This window comes from Bos grunniens, chromosome 23 (genome assembly GCF_055505025.1).
Source record: "Bos grunniens cultivar Pamir isolate PY7600 chromosome 23, Bosgru_T2T1.0, whole genome shotgun sequence".
NCBI lineage: Eukaryota > Metazoa > Chordata > Mammalia > Artiodactyla > Bovidae > Bos > Bos grunniens.
In genome coordinates, this window is record NC_141187.1 from 44,844,360 (window position 1) to 44,864,226 (window position 19,867).

At 43.9% G+C, this 19,867-nt stretch overlaps 1 protein-coding gene across 23 annotated transcripts in view; it reads left to right on the plus strand.

Annotated features, from left to right (window-relative positions):
• Positions 1 to 19,582, plus strand: part of TBC1D7 (TBC1 domain family member 7) — a 27,501-nt gene extending 7,919 nt beyond the window's left edge. For 18 of the 23 annotated variants that reach the window (XM_086370820.1, XM_086370811.1, XM_086370826.1 and 15 more), the window contains 5 exons: positions 5,504 to 5,691; positions 9,384 to 9,521; positions 16,318 to 16,463; positions 17,665 to 17,794; positions 18,803 to 19,582. In XM_086370820.1, coding sequence (XP_086226946.1) covers positions 5,504 to 5,691; positions 9,384 to 9,521; positions 16,318 to 16,463; positions 17,665 to 17,794; positions 18,803 to 18,889 — 689 coding nt within the window. In that variant the 3' untranslated portion in view covers positions 18,890 to 19,582. Of the gene's footprint in view, positions 1 to 3,610; positions 4,560 to 5,503; positions 5,692 to 9,383; positions 9,522 to 16,317; positions 16,464 to 17,664; positions 17,795 to 18,802 lie in introns of those variants that run through there. The other 5 variants (XM_086370832.1, XM_086370833.1, XM_086370834.1 and 2 more) reach the window with 2 other exon arrangements.
• Positions 19,583 to 19,867: the final 285 nt, after the last annotated feature.

Sequence of the window (19,867 nt, forward strand, 5' to 3'; positions counted from 1 at the left end):
GGCTGGCCTCTTGATGATTCGGGTACGTTACTTTTATTGTGCACTTTATTTCTAATCGGATGCTGCCGCTGATCTGACAGGAGGTATGGGTCCACGGCCTGGAGGTTGGGGACCCCTGATATAGGGGCGTTAGAAGAGATAGTGAGGCAGACTTGTTTCCCTGAAACAAGTTATGGGAAGAGCACTGAGCTGGGAGAAAGGAGAGCTGGTCTGAGCTTTACTGTCAACTGGGTCACCTTGAAGACACCAGTAGGCCTCTCTCTCTTTTTTTTTTTTCTTTGCATCTATAAATGAGAATGTTGAGTTAATTAACTCCTAGGGTTGAGCTCTTGATTTGTTATTCTGTGACTTCCAGCTGCAGAGGTATAACTTCCTAATGAGTGCTATCAGAGTCAAAAAAGGAAGTGTTTGCTTTGAGAGTGTTTACTTTGTTGAAGCACAAATAACTTCCAATGAGGATGGCTGAGAGAGAAGGAAAAAATAACCTTGCTCGGTTTCTTGTGAAAGAAAAAGTATATTAGGTGCCTGAAGTGACTGGCAGCATCCCTTCTGAGCCAAGGATCCTTTTTTTTTTCCTGTTATCTCTGAGCCTGTTAACACCAAAAATACCCATCTATTACCACCCTCCTTTTCTTTCTTCAAAAAAAAAAAAATCCTGAAATTCCCTTGCGAAGCAAGTATTAATATTCCAATTTTACCAATGGGGGAAAAAGACTGAGGCTAAATAATTTTCCTGAGGCCTTGTAGCCTGTAAATGGCAGAGCTCAGGTTTGTAGAAGCCTTTTGAAGGTAGGCTGGATTATAGACCTTGTTTTCTTTCCACGATGTACTGTATTTTCAGGACTTGAAAAACCCTTAGAACCAAGTCTGATGATGTAGTGAGGAGGCCGTGAGGGAATGCATGCCATGCTAGAGACCACTGACTGCACGGTGCCTTTTCTGTCGTGTATCTTGGCCGTCTTTGTACACTTACGTTTCTAATAGGTCACTGTGCGGTTAAAATATAGAGAATTTGTAAAAAAGATCTCAGTTTTTCCCAGAGGATTTCTTAAATCTTAGTGTTTCCAGTATCCAGCGAAATAAATGCCTTCTAAGGGTGCCTTTTAGGTGGCAGAGCCTGTAGTGTTTATTTCTGCTGGGAAATAATGTGTCTTATTAACAAATAACGCCTGTGGATTCATGTGAGATGGACAGTAATACTTTGCAACTGAGCGCCAAGCCCTGTCAGGCTGCTCATCAACTCTTTTTTCCTGACTTGCTTTATTAGGTTCAGTTCAGTCGCTCAGTCGTCGTGTCCGACTCTTTGCAACCACCAGGCCTCCCTGTCCATCACCAACTCCCAGAGTTTACTCAAACTCATGTCTATTGAGTCGGTGATGCCATCCAACCATCTCATCCTCTGTCGTCCCCTTCTTCTGCCTTCAGTCTTTGCCAGCATCAGGGTCTTTTCCAGTGAGTCAGCTCTTTGAATCAGGTGGCCAAAATATTGGAGTTTCAGCTTCAACATCAGTCCTTCCAGTGAACACTCAGGACTGATCTCCTTTAGGATGGACTGGTTGGATCTCCTTGCAGTCCAAGGGACTTTCAAGAGGTTAAGTCTTCCTTATTCTTTAGTTATGGTGCATGGGTTTAGTTGCCCTGTGGCTTGTGGGATCTTAGTTCACCGACCAGGGATCAAACCCGCATTCCCTGCATTGGAAAGTGATTCTTAACCACTGGTCCACCAGGGATGTCCCATTTTCTTTGTTCCTGAGGTTAATGCACTGGAGATTTAGAGCTGCCTTGCTGTGTTGGAGTTCTGGTTCTAACATTAAACTGGCACCAAGCTCATCCAAGTTGTGTTTCCCAGAATGTTCTTTAGAATACTGGATCTGTAGCTGTTTGCACCAAAGAGAGCTCCATGATCAAATATACTAGCTAACACTTACAATAGCTTAGTATGTGCTATGTACTGTGAGTGTTTTATGTATATTAATTTGTTTATTCATCATTACAACTGTGTGACATGGGTGTTACTCTTCCCATTCTTTGGGTGGAAAAATTGAGGCACAGGAAGAGCAAGTACGTTGCTGAGGTTCACCCAGCCAGTTCACTGTAGATTCAAACCCGGGAACTTTGACTCTGGAGCTTGTGCTGCAAAACAGTTTCTTTAGGTTTAGTGAAGCCAGAATAAATAAAGATGTTTTTCTTTAGAGCAAAACTTAAAGCCTTAAATTCATTGTTGCCACTTCACAAATCTGTTCAACTCTGGTACCCTTTTTATCATGGAGACCTCAAGGGCCCATGTTCTGTGGAGAACATTTGGGGAAATGTGTAACCATCCCATTTCCCGCCTCTGGCAGAGGAGGAGACAAGTGCCGGGAGAGATGTCAGAGAGTCTGGGTGTCCTCGTTGACTGAAGGCCCTTCCGCTGCTCTTTCCTCCGTGTTTTCTCCATGCCTTTGTTTGTTCTTGCCCCAAAGTCTAAATGTATTAATGAATATAGAATGGCATTGAAATGTAAGGTCTTTCATCAGTGAAAATTGGAGGTTTGTTCTCGTAAAGGTAGGGTATTTTGTGACCAAGTTTTAGTTGTTGGCAAAGGAAAGGATTTGACCAGTTGATGGTGGTTCTGAGATGAAGGGGCTTGTCAGCCAGGGCTGCCTTGAAACACCACAGACTGAGTGGCTTAAACAACAGTTTACATTCTCACAGTTGTGGAGGCTGGGAAGTCCAAAACCAAGGTGCTGGCTGATTTTGTTCCTGGTGAAGCGTCACCCCCTGGCTTGCAGGTGGCCATCTTCTGGCTATGTCTTTGCATGGCAGAGAGAGACAGCTCAGTTCAGTAGCTCAGTCCTGTCCAACTCTTTGCAACCCCATGGACTGCAGCACGCCAGGCCTCCCTGTCCATCACCAACTCCCAGAGTTCACTGAAACACGTCCATCGAGTCAGTGATGCCATCCAGCCATCTCATCCTCTGTCTTCCCCTTCTCCTCCTGCCTTCAGTCTTTCCCAGGATCAGGGTCTTTTCCAATGAGTCAACTCTTCGCGTGAGGTGGCCAAAGTATTGGAGTTTCAGCTTTAGCATCAGTCCTTCCAAAGAACACCCAGGACTGATCTCCTTTAGGATGGACTGGCTGGATCTCCTTGCAGTCCAAGGAACTCTCAAGAGTCTTCTCCAACACCACAGTTCAAAACCATCAATTCTTCGGTGCTCAGCTCTCTTTATTTTCCAACTCTCACATCCATACATGACTGCTAGAAAAACCATAGGTTTGACTAGATGGATCTTGTTGGCAGAATAATGTCTCTGCTTTTTGACAGAGAGCATGCTAATTCCTGTGTTCTTCATTTTCCTAAAAGGACACCAGCCCTATATGTATTAGGGCCTCACCTTGTGACCCCATTTAACCTTAATCATGTCCTAAAGGCCCTGCCTTTGGGGATGAGGGCTTCAGCATATAAACTGTGGGTGCAGGGGGACAATTAGCAGACAAGCACAGAAACTGGAGATAGGCTTCTATGAGCTAAGGGTGGCCCCAGGATGACAATCGTAAACTTGAATTAAACCATACTAGTTACAATAATGATTTATCTTGAATTTATGTGGCATATTTATTCAAAGGCTTTATGATGTCATTTCATGCAAACATGGGCACAATAAAAGGCAGAAATGGTATGGACCTAACAGAAGCAGAAGATATAAGAAGAGGTGGCAAGAATACACAGAAGAACTATCCAAAAAAGATGTTCATGACCCAGATAACCACGATGGTGTGATCACTGACCTAGAGCCAGACATCCTTGGATGCGAAGTCAAGTGGGCCTTAGGAACCATCACTGCAAACAAAGCTAATGGAGGTGATGGAATTCCAGTTGAGCTATTTCAAATCCTGAAAGATGATGCTGTGAAAGTACTGCACTTAATATTGGAAAACTCAGCAGTTGCCACAGGATTGGAAAAAGTCAGTTTTAATTCCAATCCCAAAGAATGCTCAAACTGCCACACAATGGCACTCATCTCACACACTAGCAAAGTAATGCTCAAAATTCTCCAGGCCAGGCTTCAACAATATGTGAACCGAGAACTTCCAGATGTTCCAGCTGGATTTAGAAAAGGCAGAGAAACCGAGATCAAATTGCCAACATCCGTTAGATCATCGAAAAAGCAAGAGAGTTCCAGAAAAACATCTACTTCTGCTTTATTGACTATGCCAAAGCCTTTGACTGTGTGGATCACAGCAAACTGTGAACAGTTCTTAAAGAGATGGGAATACCAGACCACCTGCCCTGCCTCCTGAGAAATCTGTATGTAGATCAAGAAGGAACAGTTAGAACTGGACATGGAATAACAGACTGGTTCCAAATCGGGAAAGGAGTATGTCAAGGCTGTGTATTGTCACCCTGCTTATTTAATTTATATGCAGAGTACATCATGAGAAATACTGGGCTGGATGAAGCACAAGCTGGAATCAAGATTGCCAGGAGAAATATCAAGAACCTCAGATATACAGATGACACCACCCTTATGGCAGAAAGTGAAGAAGAACTAAAGAGCCTCTAGATGAAAGTGAAAGAGGTGAGTGAAAAAGTTGGCTTAAAACTCAGCATTCAGAAAACCAAGATCATGGCATCTGGTCCTATTACTTCATGGGAAATAGATGGGGAAATGATGGAAACAGTGAGACTTTATTTTTGGAGGCTCCAAAATCACTGCAGATGGTGATTGCAGCCATGAAATTAAAAGATGCTTGCTCCTTGGAAGAAAAGTTATGACCAACATAGACAACATATTAAAAAGCAGAGACATTACTTTGTCAACAAAGGTCCGTCTAGTCAAGGCTATGGTTTTTCCAGTGGTCATGTATGGATATGAGAGTTGGACTATAAAGCTGAGCGCCGAAGAATTGATGCTTTTGAACCGTGGTGTTGGAGAAGACTCTTGAGAGTCCTTTGAACTGCAAGAAGATGAAACCGGTCCATCCTAAGAAAATCAGTCCTGAATATTCATTGGAAGGACTGATGCTGAAACTGAAACCAGTACTTTGACCATCTGATGCAAAAAACTGACTGATTGGAAAAGGCCCTGTTGCTGGGAAAGATTGAAGGTGGGAGGAGAAGGGGACGACAGAGGATGAGATGGTTGAATGGCATCACCAACTTGATGGACATGAGTTTGAGTAAGCTCTGGGAGTTGGTGATGGACAGGGAAGCCTGGCATTCCGCAGTCCGTGGGGTCGCATAGAGTCAGACTCAACTGAGTGACTGAACTGAATTGATGTCATTTCGTTTCTCATTGATATCAGCGATGCAGTTGCCATCCAGATATTGATTGTATTGATAGTTAAAATTTATTTTAGAGTAAATTTCTAAAACAATGTGTATAGTAACTAAATACTTGTGACTTCTACTCTAATTGTGGTAGACAGCATCTCACAGGATTCTTTCATAGAGGAGGGGTTCAGATCGGTGCCTCTGTATTTTACTATCTTTATTCCCCCTCCCCCCCCCGGGTCTCTATAGGAATCTTGCCTCCGCACCACGAGTCGCACGTCCAGGTGATGATGTATCGCAAGGAGCAGTACTCTGATGTCCTTCACGCCTTGAAAGTCATCCGCTTCGTCAGTGATGCCACCCCTCAGAGTGAAGTCTATCTCTACATGCACCGCTTAGAGTCTGGGAAGTTGCCTCGAAGTCCCTCGTTTCCACTGGTCAGTGGTGTTTTTGTTTGACCCTTAGCTTGACTCTCGACTGCTCCGTTGGCCAGCCTTCGATCACGTCATGTTTTGCCTTTGAACCTTTCAGTGGCTCTTCTTTGTAGAATAAAAGCATAGCCCTGTACAATCTGACCCAGTCTCCCTAATTTTTTAAAATTTTATTTTGAAGAAGTAATTTCAAAAGTTACAGAAAAGTTGCAAGACTACTACCAATAATTCCCATTTAACCTTTATCACAGTTCCCTAGTCATTAACATTTTCCCACATTTGCTTTGTCATTTTTCCTATATATGTATACCTGTTTTCCCCCCAAAGTATTTGAGAAGAAGATGTAAATGTGGCATCCCATTATTTCAGATTCTTGCAGTATATGCTTGCTAAAGATGAGAACACTTCGCTTGGTGACCGTAGTTCTGTCATCAACACCAAGAAGTTGACATTGATACAGTACTAACATCTAATCTTCACTGCATTTCCACTTGACCAGTTGTCCCAATGATGCCCTTTATCATAAACAATACAAGTTTTGGTTCAGAACTTATCAAACTTTCAGCCGTTAGTTTTACCATTTGTTGATTTTTTAAAAAATTTCCTTATGTTTAAATTCTTCAATTCAAATCATTTTAGATGTAGAGAAAACTTACATAAAGAAAGAGTAGTGTTCCCATTTACCTTCACCTAGCATCCTCAAATGTTAGGTCTCAGTTGTACTCTGGTTATTTATCAAAACCAGAAAGCTAACATTCATCCAATGCCGTGAACCAATCTGTAGCTGTTTTGGAAATTTTGCTGACTCACACCAGTGTCCTTTTTCTGGCCCACGATCCAATCTGGGGTCCTGCATTGCACTTATTCTTAGCTGCCTTTAGTCTGGATCAGTCCCTCGGTCTTCGTCTGTCTTTCATGACCTTGACAGTTTTGAAGAGTACTGGCCAGTAGTGTTTCTCATTTATTTCCTCCTGATTGAAGTCTAGTTGTGAATTTTTGGAAGGAAAACCACAGAAGTTGTGATACTGCTTTTGCTGCTTTGATCACTGGGTTAAGGCGATGTCTGGGAGGCTTCTCCTGCATGGTTGCTTTTTTTCTCTTTGTAATTAATAAGTAACTTGTCGGGGAGGTACTTTGAGGCTGTGTAAATATCAATCCTTAAATAGTTTTCACTCTGCTGATTGCCAAATGGTGACCTTCTGACTCCTTCATTCCTTCTGCATTTATTAGATGGCTTTTTGATAAGGAAGAGTTTTCCCTTCTCTTTTATCTGTATGAATTTATAGATTTCTCTTTTATTCGGTGGCCTATAAGCCATTACTGCCACTATTTTGATGTTAAAGTTGTCCCAGATTGGGCTAGTGGGAGCCACTTCAGGCTGACTTCTGTTTCGTCTGGACAAGTTCTCAGCATTTTGAGAACTTCCTTACTTTCTGGAACAAAAAGATACTCTAGGTTCATCTTACACTCTTCCCCAAACCTGGAATAATCATCCTTTTATCTTTTTATTTTAATTTTTAAAAATTGTCATTGGAAACCAAGAACAGGGGGCTAGATGTGCTCATTGTCCTTGGTCTGTCATTGCTTGTAGGCTCCCTCAGCGGACAGAGCTGGGAAATATACACACACATGCTTATCACTGTATTAAAAACCGTTAATGCTAATTAATGCTAGTTAATTAATGTTAATGCTAATACTGCCAGTAATCACAAGTTTATTCTCTCTCTCACCCTTTCTATACTTGCTGCTTCCTTCTCTGGCAGTTACAACGAAGCTAACGGAAAACCTCTTATTTGTATTTATTTCTTTGCTCGTTCCTCTGTCTATAACCAACATGGTCAGCCACGTCTTTGGCCCCAGCCTGCAGGCCCCAGAGGCCTTGTGGTCATTGACTGCCTCTTGGCCTCAGCTTCACAGGCTCCAGCCTCCTCTCTAGGCTTGATCTTTGACAGACTGCTCGCTCTAGTTACTAGGATTGCTTATTGTTTATAAAGGGAAGAGAAGGAGAAAGTGGAGGAGGGCAGGCAAACTAATGACTACAGCTCTTGGGTTTTGGCTGCAATTCACATAAGCATTTTAACTTTTGGCTAAAACAGAGTGAATTGTTATGAATAGGGATTTGTCTGCAAACTATGCTCTTCTATATTTTTTTCGTGGTGGTTGTAGATTTCAACCTGCTAACAGCAGTGTGAAGCTTTGACTTATTCTTTCTCTCTTTTTAGAACATTTATTTTTATTTATTTGGCGATGCTGAGTCTTGGTTGTGGCATGTAGGATCTAGTTCCCCGACCAGGGATTGAACCCGGGCCCCTTGCATTGGAAGCAAGGAGTCTTAGCCACTGGACCACCAGAGAAGTCCCTTTTTCTTTAACTTTTTGAGATTGCTGTGGGTCCCATGGACAGATCTTAGGTTGTTCGCTTTTATAAAGTTTATCAAGAAAGAACATCCCAGGAAATAGTTGGAACCCTTGAACGTCTTTAGATTTTATTTCTCATCAACAAAATGCAGTTAGTTGATGGTACTACACAAGTTCCTGAACTATGAAGTTAGGTTAGATTATCCATTAGCTCGAGGTCTAAATGTTTCCATTGGCCTTGGGCAGACACGCTGTCCCAAGTATTCATTTTGGGCGCGTATCTCCTTGGCCTCCAAGCCCCAGTCAGCTGTGTTTTTCTTATCTTTTAATGAGACTGCGTAGCAGTGCAGTACCCACGGCTGGGAACATAGAAGCCGACTTCAGCTAAAGGGCGCTGGTCCTCCTAGCCGCGTCTCGGAGTAGCTGGGCGCAGCGTTGAGCTGCTGGATTCAGGAGCACAGAGCCCAGGGCCAGGCGGGAGTCCACGAAAGGAGCCTTTCTGCTGCTCTTGACATGTGGAAACTTAATGAGCGGAAAGGAGGCCTAAAATGCAGTTCTTCTGTTAAAATAGGAAGTTTGATTTAACTTGGGACTTCTTAGAGGAGTAGAAAGAAACTTTTTCTTTTCAATGTTAAAATCCTTTAGCTGTTAAATCCTAGATGAAAACGTAAAGCTTTTGGTATAAGGAGCAGTGATTGAAAACAGATTTTTCAAGTGGATTCCAGTTTTTATGAGACTTCTTTCGAAATTTACTTGAAGGTTTACTTTCATGTTCTGAGTGTTGACAAAAGGCTTGAGAAATGCCATTCTTCTGATTCCTAAAATTCTGATTCTCGGGGCAGTTTTAGCTTTATATAGTGCTTAAAGATAGAGCAAAAATGTAAAGATCTGTATGAATGCTTTGGAATAAAGAAAATGCTTATTAGTCCTTTTGGGGTCATTTTTGCAAATTACTGTATTGACAATAATTGTCTCTAATTATTATTTGTGCTGTTTTATCACATCTGTTTGAAAGGAATTCTCTTCCAGCACTGAGAATACTTTTGGGTGGAAAGTCATCCTTTGCTTCAGGTTTATGTTGACGCTTTGGGCTTAATGTTAGAAGCTGGGAAATCTGTGAATGTTCAGCCTGAAGCCTGAGTGTTCAGAAGCAACACTGCCTCAGATTCCCTGGTTACTCTTCATCTCCCCTCGGTTGTCTTTTTAGTGATGGACTGGGTGCTTTTGGTCTCACTTTGATTTATTTTGGCTCCTTCAGAATTTAGGGAGTAAGGCTTCATTTTTATTAGAGAATCCTCTGTTTTTCTCTCTTGCCTCCTTGAGTTGTTATTAATTTTTCAGGAGCCAGAAGATGAAGTATTTCTTGCCATCGCGAAGGCCATGGAAGAGATGGTGGAAGATAGTGTCGACTGTTACTGGATCACGCGATGCTTCGTGAACCAGCTGAACAGCAAGTACCGGGACACTCTGCCCCAGCTGGTGAGGGGTGACGTTATGGCTGTTGTGGGCTGGGGCTGAGCAGTGGTGGTGGGGGTCCTCAGGAAATGCCCTTACCACCTGGTGGCACTACAGTTACGAGTGGACCCTCTGGCGGGGGTCAGCAGTAAGAGGCCAGGTAGTGAGTATCTCCAGCTTGTTGGGCCAAGTGGTCTCTGTGTGCCTGCTGCAATCACACAGCTTTCCAGGCGGCACAGTGGTGAAGAATCCACCTGCTGATGCAGGAGATGCAGGAGATGTGGGTTCAATCTCTGGCTTGGGAAGATCCCCCGGAGAAAGAGGTGGTCAGCCCACTTCAGTAGTTTTCCCTGGGAAATCCCATGGACAGAGAAGCCTGGAGGGCTACATACAGTGCATGGGGTCACAGAGTCAGACACGACTAAGTGACCGAGCATATACACACACGCTGTTGTCACACAAAATAGTAACGCATAAATGCATGGTCATGGCTGGATATGGCCATTGCAGGCTCACTCCAGCTCTATAGTATTCTCTATCTGATCTGGAATTATCACTCAGTACTAAGGTTTAAGTTTGGCTGTATGTAACGGGAAGCCCAAACAGTAGACGCTTTACTGTCTTCTCTCATGTAAGCAGAAGTCCAGGGGCAAGCAGCCCAGGGCTGGGCCGTCCCCGTCCTCCTGCTCCAGCGCTCCTAGGGGCAACTGTCCTCTCGTGATCACGTGATGGTGCCGGAGGGACAGCCCTCCATCTGTGCTCTGGGCAGGAAGGGAAGGTAGAGGAGGAAAGGTGCCAAGCCCGGCCAGCCTGCCTCCCTTGACGGACTTCCGTTCTGCATGACCGGAGTGAGGAGGGTGTCCCCAGGTTGCCCTGGTGTGCAGGGGAGCCTGGGGAATGTGGTTGGTTGGCTTTGAGCCGGGCATGCTGTGGTCTCACATTGGAACAGGGACTCTGTTCCTGAGGAAGGAGAAGGGAGTGGACGTGAGCTGGGCAGCTGGGGGTCCGCCGCACTGACTGGGCAGTCGGGAGAACCAGCACTTGGCTCATCCTCGTATCGGGTCCTTTGCCATTCTCTCTCCTCAGCTTCCCCCCCATCGCCCCGCCATTTCTCTTTTTATAAAAACGAGTCTTTTTTCTTAAGTCATTGAACTGTCTCATTTGGAAATTCTGCTGAAAGCGGTAACCACGGTCCAGGGTGCAGGGTCAGGTGCGGGGCACAGGCTGGCCGCGCCCTGGGGAGCCCCGCTCTACCCCTGCAGCGGGCCAGACCCTTCAGCCCTCAGCTTCCCTGAGCCCTGAACAGGAGTGCTTTTTATGTGTGTCCATTAGGTAAAGTTCGATTCTTAGATTTTAAAACTTAACTTCACTTAATCTCAATAAAGCATGGCATTGGAGCATATGTGGTTGGAATGTTAGCTGCCTAATTCAGTCAGGAGGTCCAAACTTGTACCGTGGTTTCATCAGCCTGTCTTAATATTGGAGTGAATGCAATCGCATAGTGATGGATTGTTTAAAAAATTCATTATTTTTAAGAACACAAGTAACAGATACATTCTGGGAGGATTAAATAATCCAAATGAATCCACAGTTGTCATCGACCTGCCCCCATGCTTCCCCGTCCCCCGCTTTCTAAGGTGTAAGCTTTGTCACCAGCTTGGTGTGTGTTCATCTGGTCTTCAGTGCTGTGCCTGGACTTCCTCTAGTTGTGGCGAGCAGAGGCTCCTCTCTAGTTGTGGGGCTGGGACGTCTCATTGTGGTGGCTTCTCTTGCGGAGCACGGGCTTCCGCGGTTGTGGCGCTTGGGCCCTGGAGTACTGGCTCAGCGGTTTTGTCATGAGCTCGGTTGCTCTGTGGCGTGTGGAATCTCCAAGGACCAGGGTTGAACCTGTGTCCCCTGCCTTGGTGAGTGGGTTCTTAGCCACTGAACCATCCAGAAGTCCCTTGTCTAAATCATTTTATGTGCATCAGAGTGGATGGGGGTGTGAGTGCATACCCGTGCACATGTGTGTGTGTGTATGTCTTATACATATTTTTACATATATAAATTTTTAATGTATTATACTGTTCGTACGGCCCTATGATTCTGTTTAAAACTTCATGTGGTGAAGTTTTTCCACGTCACTACACGTGGGTGGTTTTCAACCCTGACTTCCCGTTAGTACCACCTGAGAGTTCTCAACAATGACCAGAGCAGTGAAATCAGAGTCTCCCAGGGTGGGGCCTCAGAATTCTAATATTTTAAAACTCAGTGATTCTGAAATGAGGCTAGGGTTGAGAATCACTCATTTAGAACCACTTAAAAAATTCTCATGGGGTGGCAAAGAGTCGGACACAACTGAGCGACTGAACTGAACTGAAAAAGTTCTCATAGTCTTTCTTGTTAAGAATTTGCCCTAATTTAGTGCAATGGTTCCATGATGACAGCCCTCTCCATGTATGTGACATGTTCCCGTGTGTGTGTGTGTGTGTGTGTGCGCTTCTCTAGGGTGGGTTACCTACATGTTAAATGCTCTAATGCAACAGACATATTTCAATGTGTTAGCTACCAGGTTACTCACCCAGAAGTTGGACCAATTTTGCTTCCCCCACCAGTTTGAGATTTCCTGTTTTCCACCCCATTGCCAATAATAGGATCAATCTCTTAAAATTTTGCTGACCTGATACTGAAATGGTAGCCCGTTTTAATTTCCATTGCCTTCAATTTTGAGTGACGCTGAGCAGCTCTGGAGATAACGTTTATTGGTCATGTTTGTCTCCCTTTCTATTTTGTTTGCATCTTTCCTCTTTGGGTAAGAATTATTGCTATATACTGAATGTTTATGTAAGTTAAATATTTTCTCTGAAAATATTTCTTGCTGTTGTATAAAGATATGAAGGTGATACTATTGGTCTTATCAGTATTTCTTTTTTTTCTTTTGTATCTTAGTTAGAAAGGCCTTTCTAACTCCAAGATTTTTGTTTTAGAAAGCTTCTAGCTTTTAAAAATTTTTGAACATTTAAAATTTTAGTCCTTTAGCTGGTGAGGGGCTGAATCTTTGTGACTGGTATGAGATGCAGAACCAGCAAGATACTCAGTGTCCTTATGTCCCCTAAACCTTAATTTCATCATCATCAAAAAAGGGTTTTTCACAGGTACATTATTGTGTCTAGGACATAGTTTTTAATAGTTGCAAAAGTTCTTTTTAAAAGTTCAGAACGTATTAATGTAAGAAAAGCTACATTTCCTTTGTGTTGCTATTTCATGTAGCCATTAAGTGACTTAAAAAATCTTTTAATATTTTTTAAAAATTTATTTATTTGGCTGTGCAGGGTCTTTAGTTGTGGGGTTATGGGGTCTTTTAGAACTTTTTAGGAGATATTTTCATACCATTTTTTTTTCCTGTCCTTATTTAGGTGGTTATATCCTTTTTCTCCTTAGTTTGTTAATGTTATTGCATTGTTTCTACACATAAATTTTCTTTCATTTCTTTTTTAAAAAATTGTTTGGCTGTGCCAGGCGTTGTGACGTGTGTGATTCTAGTTCCCTGACCAGGGATTGAACCCTGGCCCCCTGCATTGGAAGTGCAGTCTTAGCTGCTGGACTATCATGGAAGTCCCAACTTAAATGCTTAAAGTCGGGTTTTTTAAAAAAATTCTTTAGTTAAACCTTGTTAAATCTAGCTGAAAATTTTTGTTGCGCTTGTATAGATCTCTTCTGCCCAGCTTTTTGTTAGTTTCTGTAATCTTGTCTGTCATCTTTTCAGATTTTTGTGGTTTTTACCAAGTTTGTTATCGCAAAGCATATGTTGTTTCATAATCCTAGGGAAATGTGCATGTGCTGCACAGTGATAGACTTTTGACATACAAAGAATATTTCTGGCGATGACGCCTTTATGCTGTAGTGTTTTGATTTATAGGAGAGGAGAGCTTTTCTCTCCATCAAGCTTCTGGAAGGTCTTTTTGATGAGGCCCCTGATTGTCAATGAAAGTGGAGGCCAGCTTCAGTGCTGTGGCGTGGGAAGCCTCTGTTAATCTCTCTTCAGATCAGATTGTCTTTAAGCCATCTCAGTCTTTACTGTGTTCAGTCATTAAAGCTTTTTTTTTTTTTTTTCCTTGCCATTGACACAATTTTTAAAAGCTGTCCTAAAGAGAGGGTTTTTTTTTTCCTCTTAACACTATTAGCAGCCTCTTTCTAAGTTGAGTATAAATTCCTCGGTTAAATCTCTTTTGTCAGATTTTGCCTTTTGTTGAGGTGTGCTTTCTTGTCTTTTTTTTAAAAAGATCTATTCATTATGGCTGCGCCGGGTCTTGTTCCTGCACGCAGCTTTCACGAGCCGCAGTAAGCACGGCCCGCTCTCCGCTGCGCTGTGCAGGCTCCCCATTGTGGCAGCTTCTCTGGTTGCAGAGCACAGGCTCTAGGGTGCGTGGACTTCAGAAGTCGCAGCACGCCGGCTCAGTCATCGTGGTGCTCGGGCTTAGCTGCCCCACGGCATGTGGAATCTTTCCAGACCAGGGATCGAACCGTGTCCCCCGCATTAGCAAGTGAATTCTTTACCACTGAGCAACCAGGCAAGGCCACTTTATTTTCTTAAAGTAAGAACTGAAGGTCATGGAAATACTGGAAATAACCTAAATGTTTTACAGTAAAGTATAAAATCGTCTGCTTCCCAGGTGGCGCTAGTGGTAAAGAACGCGCCTGCCAATACGTGAGAAACATGAATTCAGTCCCTGGGCCGGGAAGATCCCCTGGAGGGAGGGCATGGCAACCCACTCCAGTATTCTTGCCTGGAAAATCCCGTGGACAGAGGACCCTGGTGGGCTACAGTCCATGGGGTCACAAGGAGTCAGACACAACTGAAGCAACTTAGCGTACACACAAAAATAATATCACATCTACCATTTACTGTGTCCTCAAAATTTCATGTAAATGTCATCTTCCACTAAAAGAAAAAAGCACACATGGATATGTATTTATACTCACCCTGTTAGATTTAGCTCTAGCATCTGATACACATTTCTCTTCACCCTGCTTTTTTTTTTTAACCTGATACATGCTGGGGTTTCTTATGCCATGAGCAGTGTATAGAGACCTTCCTTATTCCTGTTCATGGCTGCATTCCACTCCATCCTAGTTTCTTCAGCCCTTCCTTTAGTGTTGGCTGTTGGAGCTGTTTCCAGTCTTCTGCTGTTATGCGGTGTTACAGGTGAAAAGCTTTGTGCATGTATCCTTTAGTGTATTTGGGGGATAGACTCTCTAGAAACGAATTGACGAGATCACATGTTACTAAGTAACACGTCACTTAGTAGGTCTTTTCAGATTCCCCTCTGTAGCACTCATACCGCACTTTTGCATCCTTGTGACCGACAGCTGCGCACCTGTTTCCCTGTAGCCTCGCTGACCTGATGTGTTCTTGCCAGCCTGATAGGTGAGAAGAGATGCCTCAGGATAGTGTTAGGTTGCATTTGTTTTGTTCTAGCCAGCTTGAGCATCTTTTTGTATGGGTTAGAGCCATTTGCATTTTCTCTTGTAGAGTTTTTGGCTTTTTTCTTTTTTAGAAGCTCCTTTGTGTAGGGCTGTTGACCCTTTAAGCAGGATCAGATATTACTCTGTGGTCCTTTTTGCCCAGCCAAGTCGTGTCCCTGCTCATCGTGGGCCAGCTCAATCGTCAGCTCTCCTGGGAAACTGGTTCTGGGTTAAGATTTCCGCCTGGATGTACCCAGCATCTCGTGCTCATTCCCGTTGTAGCTCTATTGCAGCGTGTTGTTGTCAGCCCTTTGCAGGTCTGTCCCAAGCAGGTTAGAAGCTCCTTGAAGGCAGGGATGCTGTCTTTACCTTTTACTCCCTTTCCTGTATGGAGCACGGTGTCTGGCTGCAGTGGATATTGTAAGGGTCATGAATTGCCTCTTTAGTGGAAGTAGAGGTGCAGATATTAGGTTGGCTGAAAAGTTTGGGTTTTTCCGTAAGCCTGAACGAGCTTTTTGGCCAACCCAATATTTAGTTAAAAACAACAAAATATTTGCATTTGCATGGGTGCTACATTGATCTGGTTGTGTCCTTCTGGATGGAGAGTGCAGGCTTGAGGGTTTGACCTGTAGGGTCCATGCTTTGCCAGAGGACCCTGGAAGTACAGCAGTCCCGCCTGGGAGCCAGCTCTGGTAGCTCCCAGTCTTCCGGTGTTGGCTGCTGTGGAACCTTCCGTGGGAGAGGCCTCCAAATGGGGCCCCGGAGCTTTGTTCCCCTGTGTTCTTCCTGTCTGCCTGGAGTTCTCGTGCACATCTTGTTGGGGACAGCGCTCCTCCTCCGGACGCTCGTGTTGTCTGACCCTCCCTGCCAAGTGCAGTGTGCCTCACGGGGTCAGCGGAGGTATGACCGGTGACTGCTGGGCCCTGTTCACCTCCTCTTTCCCTAGTTCCCTCTCTGCACCTAGTCCTGCCCTGTGTCTTTGATCTTAGCCTGCTTCTTTCTGTGAACCTATAATCTCCTGCCCTGGAGTAGCCAGCACATGGACCTTTCTTGGCTTCCCAGATCAACTGAATTTTGCTCTGGACTTTTGTCTTAGGTTGTTGGATCTGCTTAGCGCAATTAGGACTAACCAGCGTGACTTAACTGTTCTATTTAGCCAGAGACTGCCCCAGAAAAACTGTTCCGTCCTGGACAGTTGGTTACTCTGGTTAGTGCTGACCTGGGAGACGGCAGCATCACCAGTGGCTTGAATGAGTCTGAAGCTTTGTTTCCTACACTTCTTGCTTGCAGCACGTATACTTTTTCGTCATAGCCTGTAAGATATGGTAACATTAAGTCACAGGAAGTGAGTAATCTCTTCCCCTTCAATCATTAGCCAAAGGCTTTTGAACAATACCTGAATCTGGAAGATAGCCGACTGCTGAGTCACCTGAAGGCCTGCTGTGCAGTGTCCACACTTCCCTACGAGCTGTGGTTCAAGAAGTGCTTTGCCGGGTGCTTGCCCGAGTCCAGCTTACAGAGGCAAGTGTTTCTTTCAAATATGACTGAATGCACAGAGTCAGAAAAATCCTGTTTTTGTTGTTGTTTTGTTTTTTTTAACGTGATCATCTCAGAATATAAATTTGCTTTAGAACCATGTAGTCATTTGATGCTAACTTCTCCAGGAGCTGACATAGCGACTGGTGATTCTGCTTATTATATATACAATTAGAAGTGTTAGAAATATTGAGTATTAAAATAAATATAAAAAATGTTAGGATATACGGTTAGAGAAATGGAAGGCCCTCAGTGTGTTAGATGCTGTTGAATATTCGCATCTGAAGTGTCTCCAGGAGTATATATGGATGTGGGCTTTTCCAGAAATGGAGCAGATCCTGGAGAAAAACGTTTATTTCTTAGACCTCTTATGACATCATTAAACTAGCTGAAGGCTAGACTGGAGACTCAGACTCAGCTCTTCATCAATTTCAGACGTGTTACGGGTATTTTGGAGTCCCGTCCTGCTCCCTCCAGGACTTAACACTTGAGGAAAAAGGCAATACACAGAGTATTACAGGACAGTGCTTAGTAAGCATATTGAGAATGATACTGACTGTAAGAGCTATTGAAGTTATCAGAACAATGATTTTAGAGTATATTTAATCTAGAGTATATTTAATAGCTCCTTAATTAAGGAATTTACTGGAAAATGAAACTGAATTTCATATTTCATTCCCCTTTTTGTTCTTGTTCCTTGGTCTGTAATGGTTATCTTAGCATTACAGAATGTTAGTAAACTTGAAGCTTTGGTTTTTAGGAATTTCCTGCCCTAAAATGTCAATTTTGAGATATTAATTGGAGGACGTCTTCCTGGAGGACAATGTCCTCATTAGCTCTTCTCTGAAGCTTATGCAGTCAGCCATCTGTCTCCACAGTTGCACATCTCTGGAGTTGGCCGATCCCAGATCCTGGGCTGTGTTTACACTTGTGGCTGGTCGAATCCTTGGTTATGTAATCTGTGGATGCAGGGGGCTGACTGCACCACCTCACTTTATATGAGGGACTTGAGCCTCCTCGGATCTTGGTATGCACAGCAAGTGAGCCCATGAACCACTTCCCTGGGGATACTGAGGGATGACGGTACCTAAAAGAAAATGTAATTTGATCTAATTTTGAAACTTGAGCTGTTTAGGTGTAAACATCAACTTCAGACTTGTAATTTGATTACATCTTTCTTTCATAGGATTTGGGATAAAGTTGTAAGTGGATCCTGTAAGATACTAGTTTTTGTAGCTGTGGAAATTCTTTTAACCTTTAAAATAAAAGTAATGGCGCTGAACAGTGCAGAGAAGATAACGAAGTTTCTGGAAAACGTAAGTGTGCTTTGCTTCACTTGAACTTTGAATCTAGAAAGGAGTTCAGTTTACCAAGCCAGATTTTTCTATGGCATTAAATTATTTCAGAGACAATATAGTATATTTTTACATTATAAGAAATGATTTTCCCCAGTATAAGTTTCAGCTTGGTGTGTGGATTATAGTCCACATCCTTTGGGGGTCACTGGTCTGAGCAGCAGGTCTGTCTCCGTGAGTGTGTGTACCTGGGACCACAGTGGCCACTAGGAGGCCGTCGGGAAACGAGGAGGTGAGATCTGTCACTTTAGGGCGAGCGATCCCTGTTAGTGGAAAAGGAACGTTTTTGTGGATTTTGCTCGTAAGCCCTTTCATTTCTGTTCCTATATCTGGTGGAGTCCCAGCTGAATTTGTTAATGTGCTGAAGTGTAAACTTGAGCATGTTGAAAAAGGTCTGAATGAATCTGTTTTTCCCTATCTTTGTATCTTAGAATACCCTTAACCAGGCAAGAAGAGGTCAAAATAGACTTAGGCTTGACTGAATTTCACTGGACCCCAAATCTGTTTTAATCAGTCCGTGTTAACAGTTGAGCAGCGGCCCGGTAGACAAGTGCTCAGTGAGTGTGTGTTCGATCAAAGCGCCCTCTTGGTTGTAATGAATAGTGGCACGCACTGCCAGGGCCCCTGCTAAATACTTTTTTGTGAATTGCCTCCTGTAACCCTGTAAAGAGCCCTGTGAAGTGGGGCTATCATTTGCCCCATCTCAGATCTGGGGATTTGAACCCGGGGAGCTTAGGTAGCCTGCCCAGGGCTCCACAGGGAGTGGGCAGGGCAGGATCCGAACCCAGATGGGTGACACTGCACTCCTCACTGTGGCCGCGGGTGCCACGTGGCACATCTGGCAGCAGCCGCCTATGTGATCGCTTTCTGAAAAGCAGCGAAAACTCCAGTGGACACGAGTTTTATGCCACAGTGAATGAGAGAGAGGCTGAAGTCAGAATCATGCCTTCCTGGTCTGCTTGTTCACAGATCCCCCAGGACAGCTCGGACGCGATCGTGAGCAAGGCCATCGACTTATGGCACAAACACTGCGGGACGCCGGTCCACTCTGCCTGAACTTCCCGACGTTGTGGACAGCAGCCAGGCCTGCTCAGCGCCTTTTCTTCCCCCTTGGGACGTGACCTACTGAATTGATAATGGGGTTCTTGCTTTGGTGCTCGAAGTGTAATTGCTTTTCCAGTAAAATTGCTTAAGATAATGTCACTGTGGAGTCACTGTGTTGTGGAATGGCATCTTCTGGTTACACAGAAGTACAGGGCTCAACTCTGAATAGCATTTAGAAAAACGTTTATGGAGGTGTAGTCAGTTTACAATGTTGTGCTCGTTTCTGCTGTGTAGCAGTGATTCGGTTGTATATACATATGTATCCTTTCTCGGAATCTTTTCCTTCATGATTTATCACACGCTATTGAAGATAATGCTATGCAATAGGACCTTCTTGTTCTGGATAGTAGTTTAAAAGGGTTGTTGGAAATAGCTCCCAGCTTGTAAAGCAGTTGAGTCAGGGTGGGTGGGTGCGTCAGTGAGCTGTGTGTAACCAGGCCTGCCCTGCCGCGCTTTAATTAGCACCAAGCTAGTTGCTTTCTAAGGTCCATTTCTGGAACAAAGAACAACTTCCTTTTGTTGATGACTTTTGTTGCTGATGCAGTACCTGTCGAAATCTAAGCTGACTTTCTAAATCTTTTGAAATCTAAATCCACTTTCTGATACTTTTGCTAGATTGGTTTAAATAAAGGCCTTACTATGTTTTTTTTCCTCTTTGTGCCAGTTGGAAGAAATATTACTGAACATAAATGTGTCTACATTTACCTGCTGAGAGAGGACTTGTTGATGCTTTGCTGAAACCATGCTTTTTCCTGATGGGTCATTAGATGCGGGGTGGGCGTCAGAGGACTCTGCCACCCCCGCAGGCACGGTGGAAAGGGCAGGTTCTGGTATATAGCTGGGTGGGCGTCAGAGAGGACTCTGCCACCCCCGCAGGCATGGTGGAAAGGGCAGGGTTCTGGTATATAGCTGGGTGAGCGTCAGAGAGGA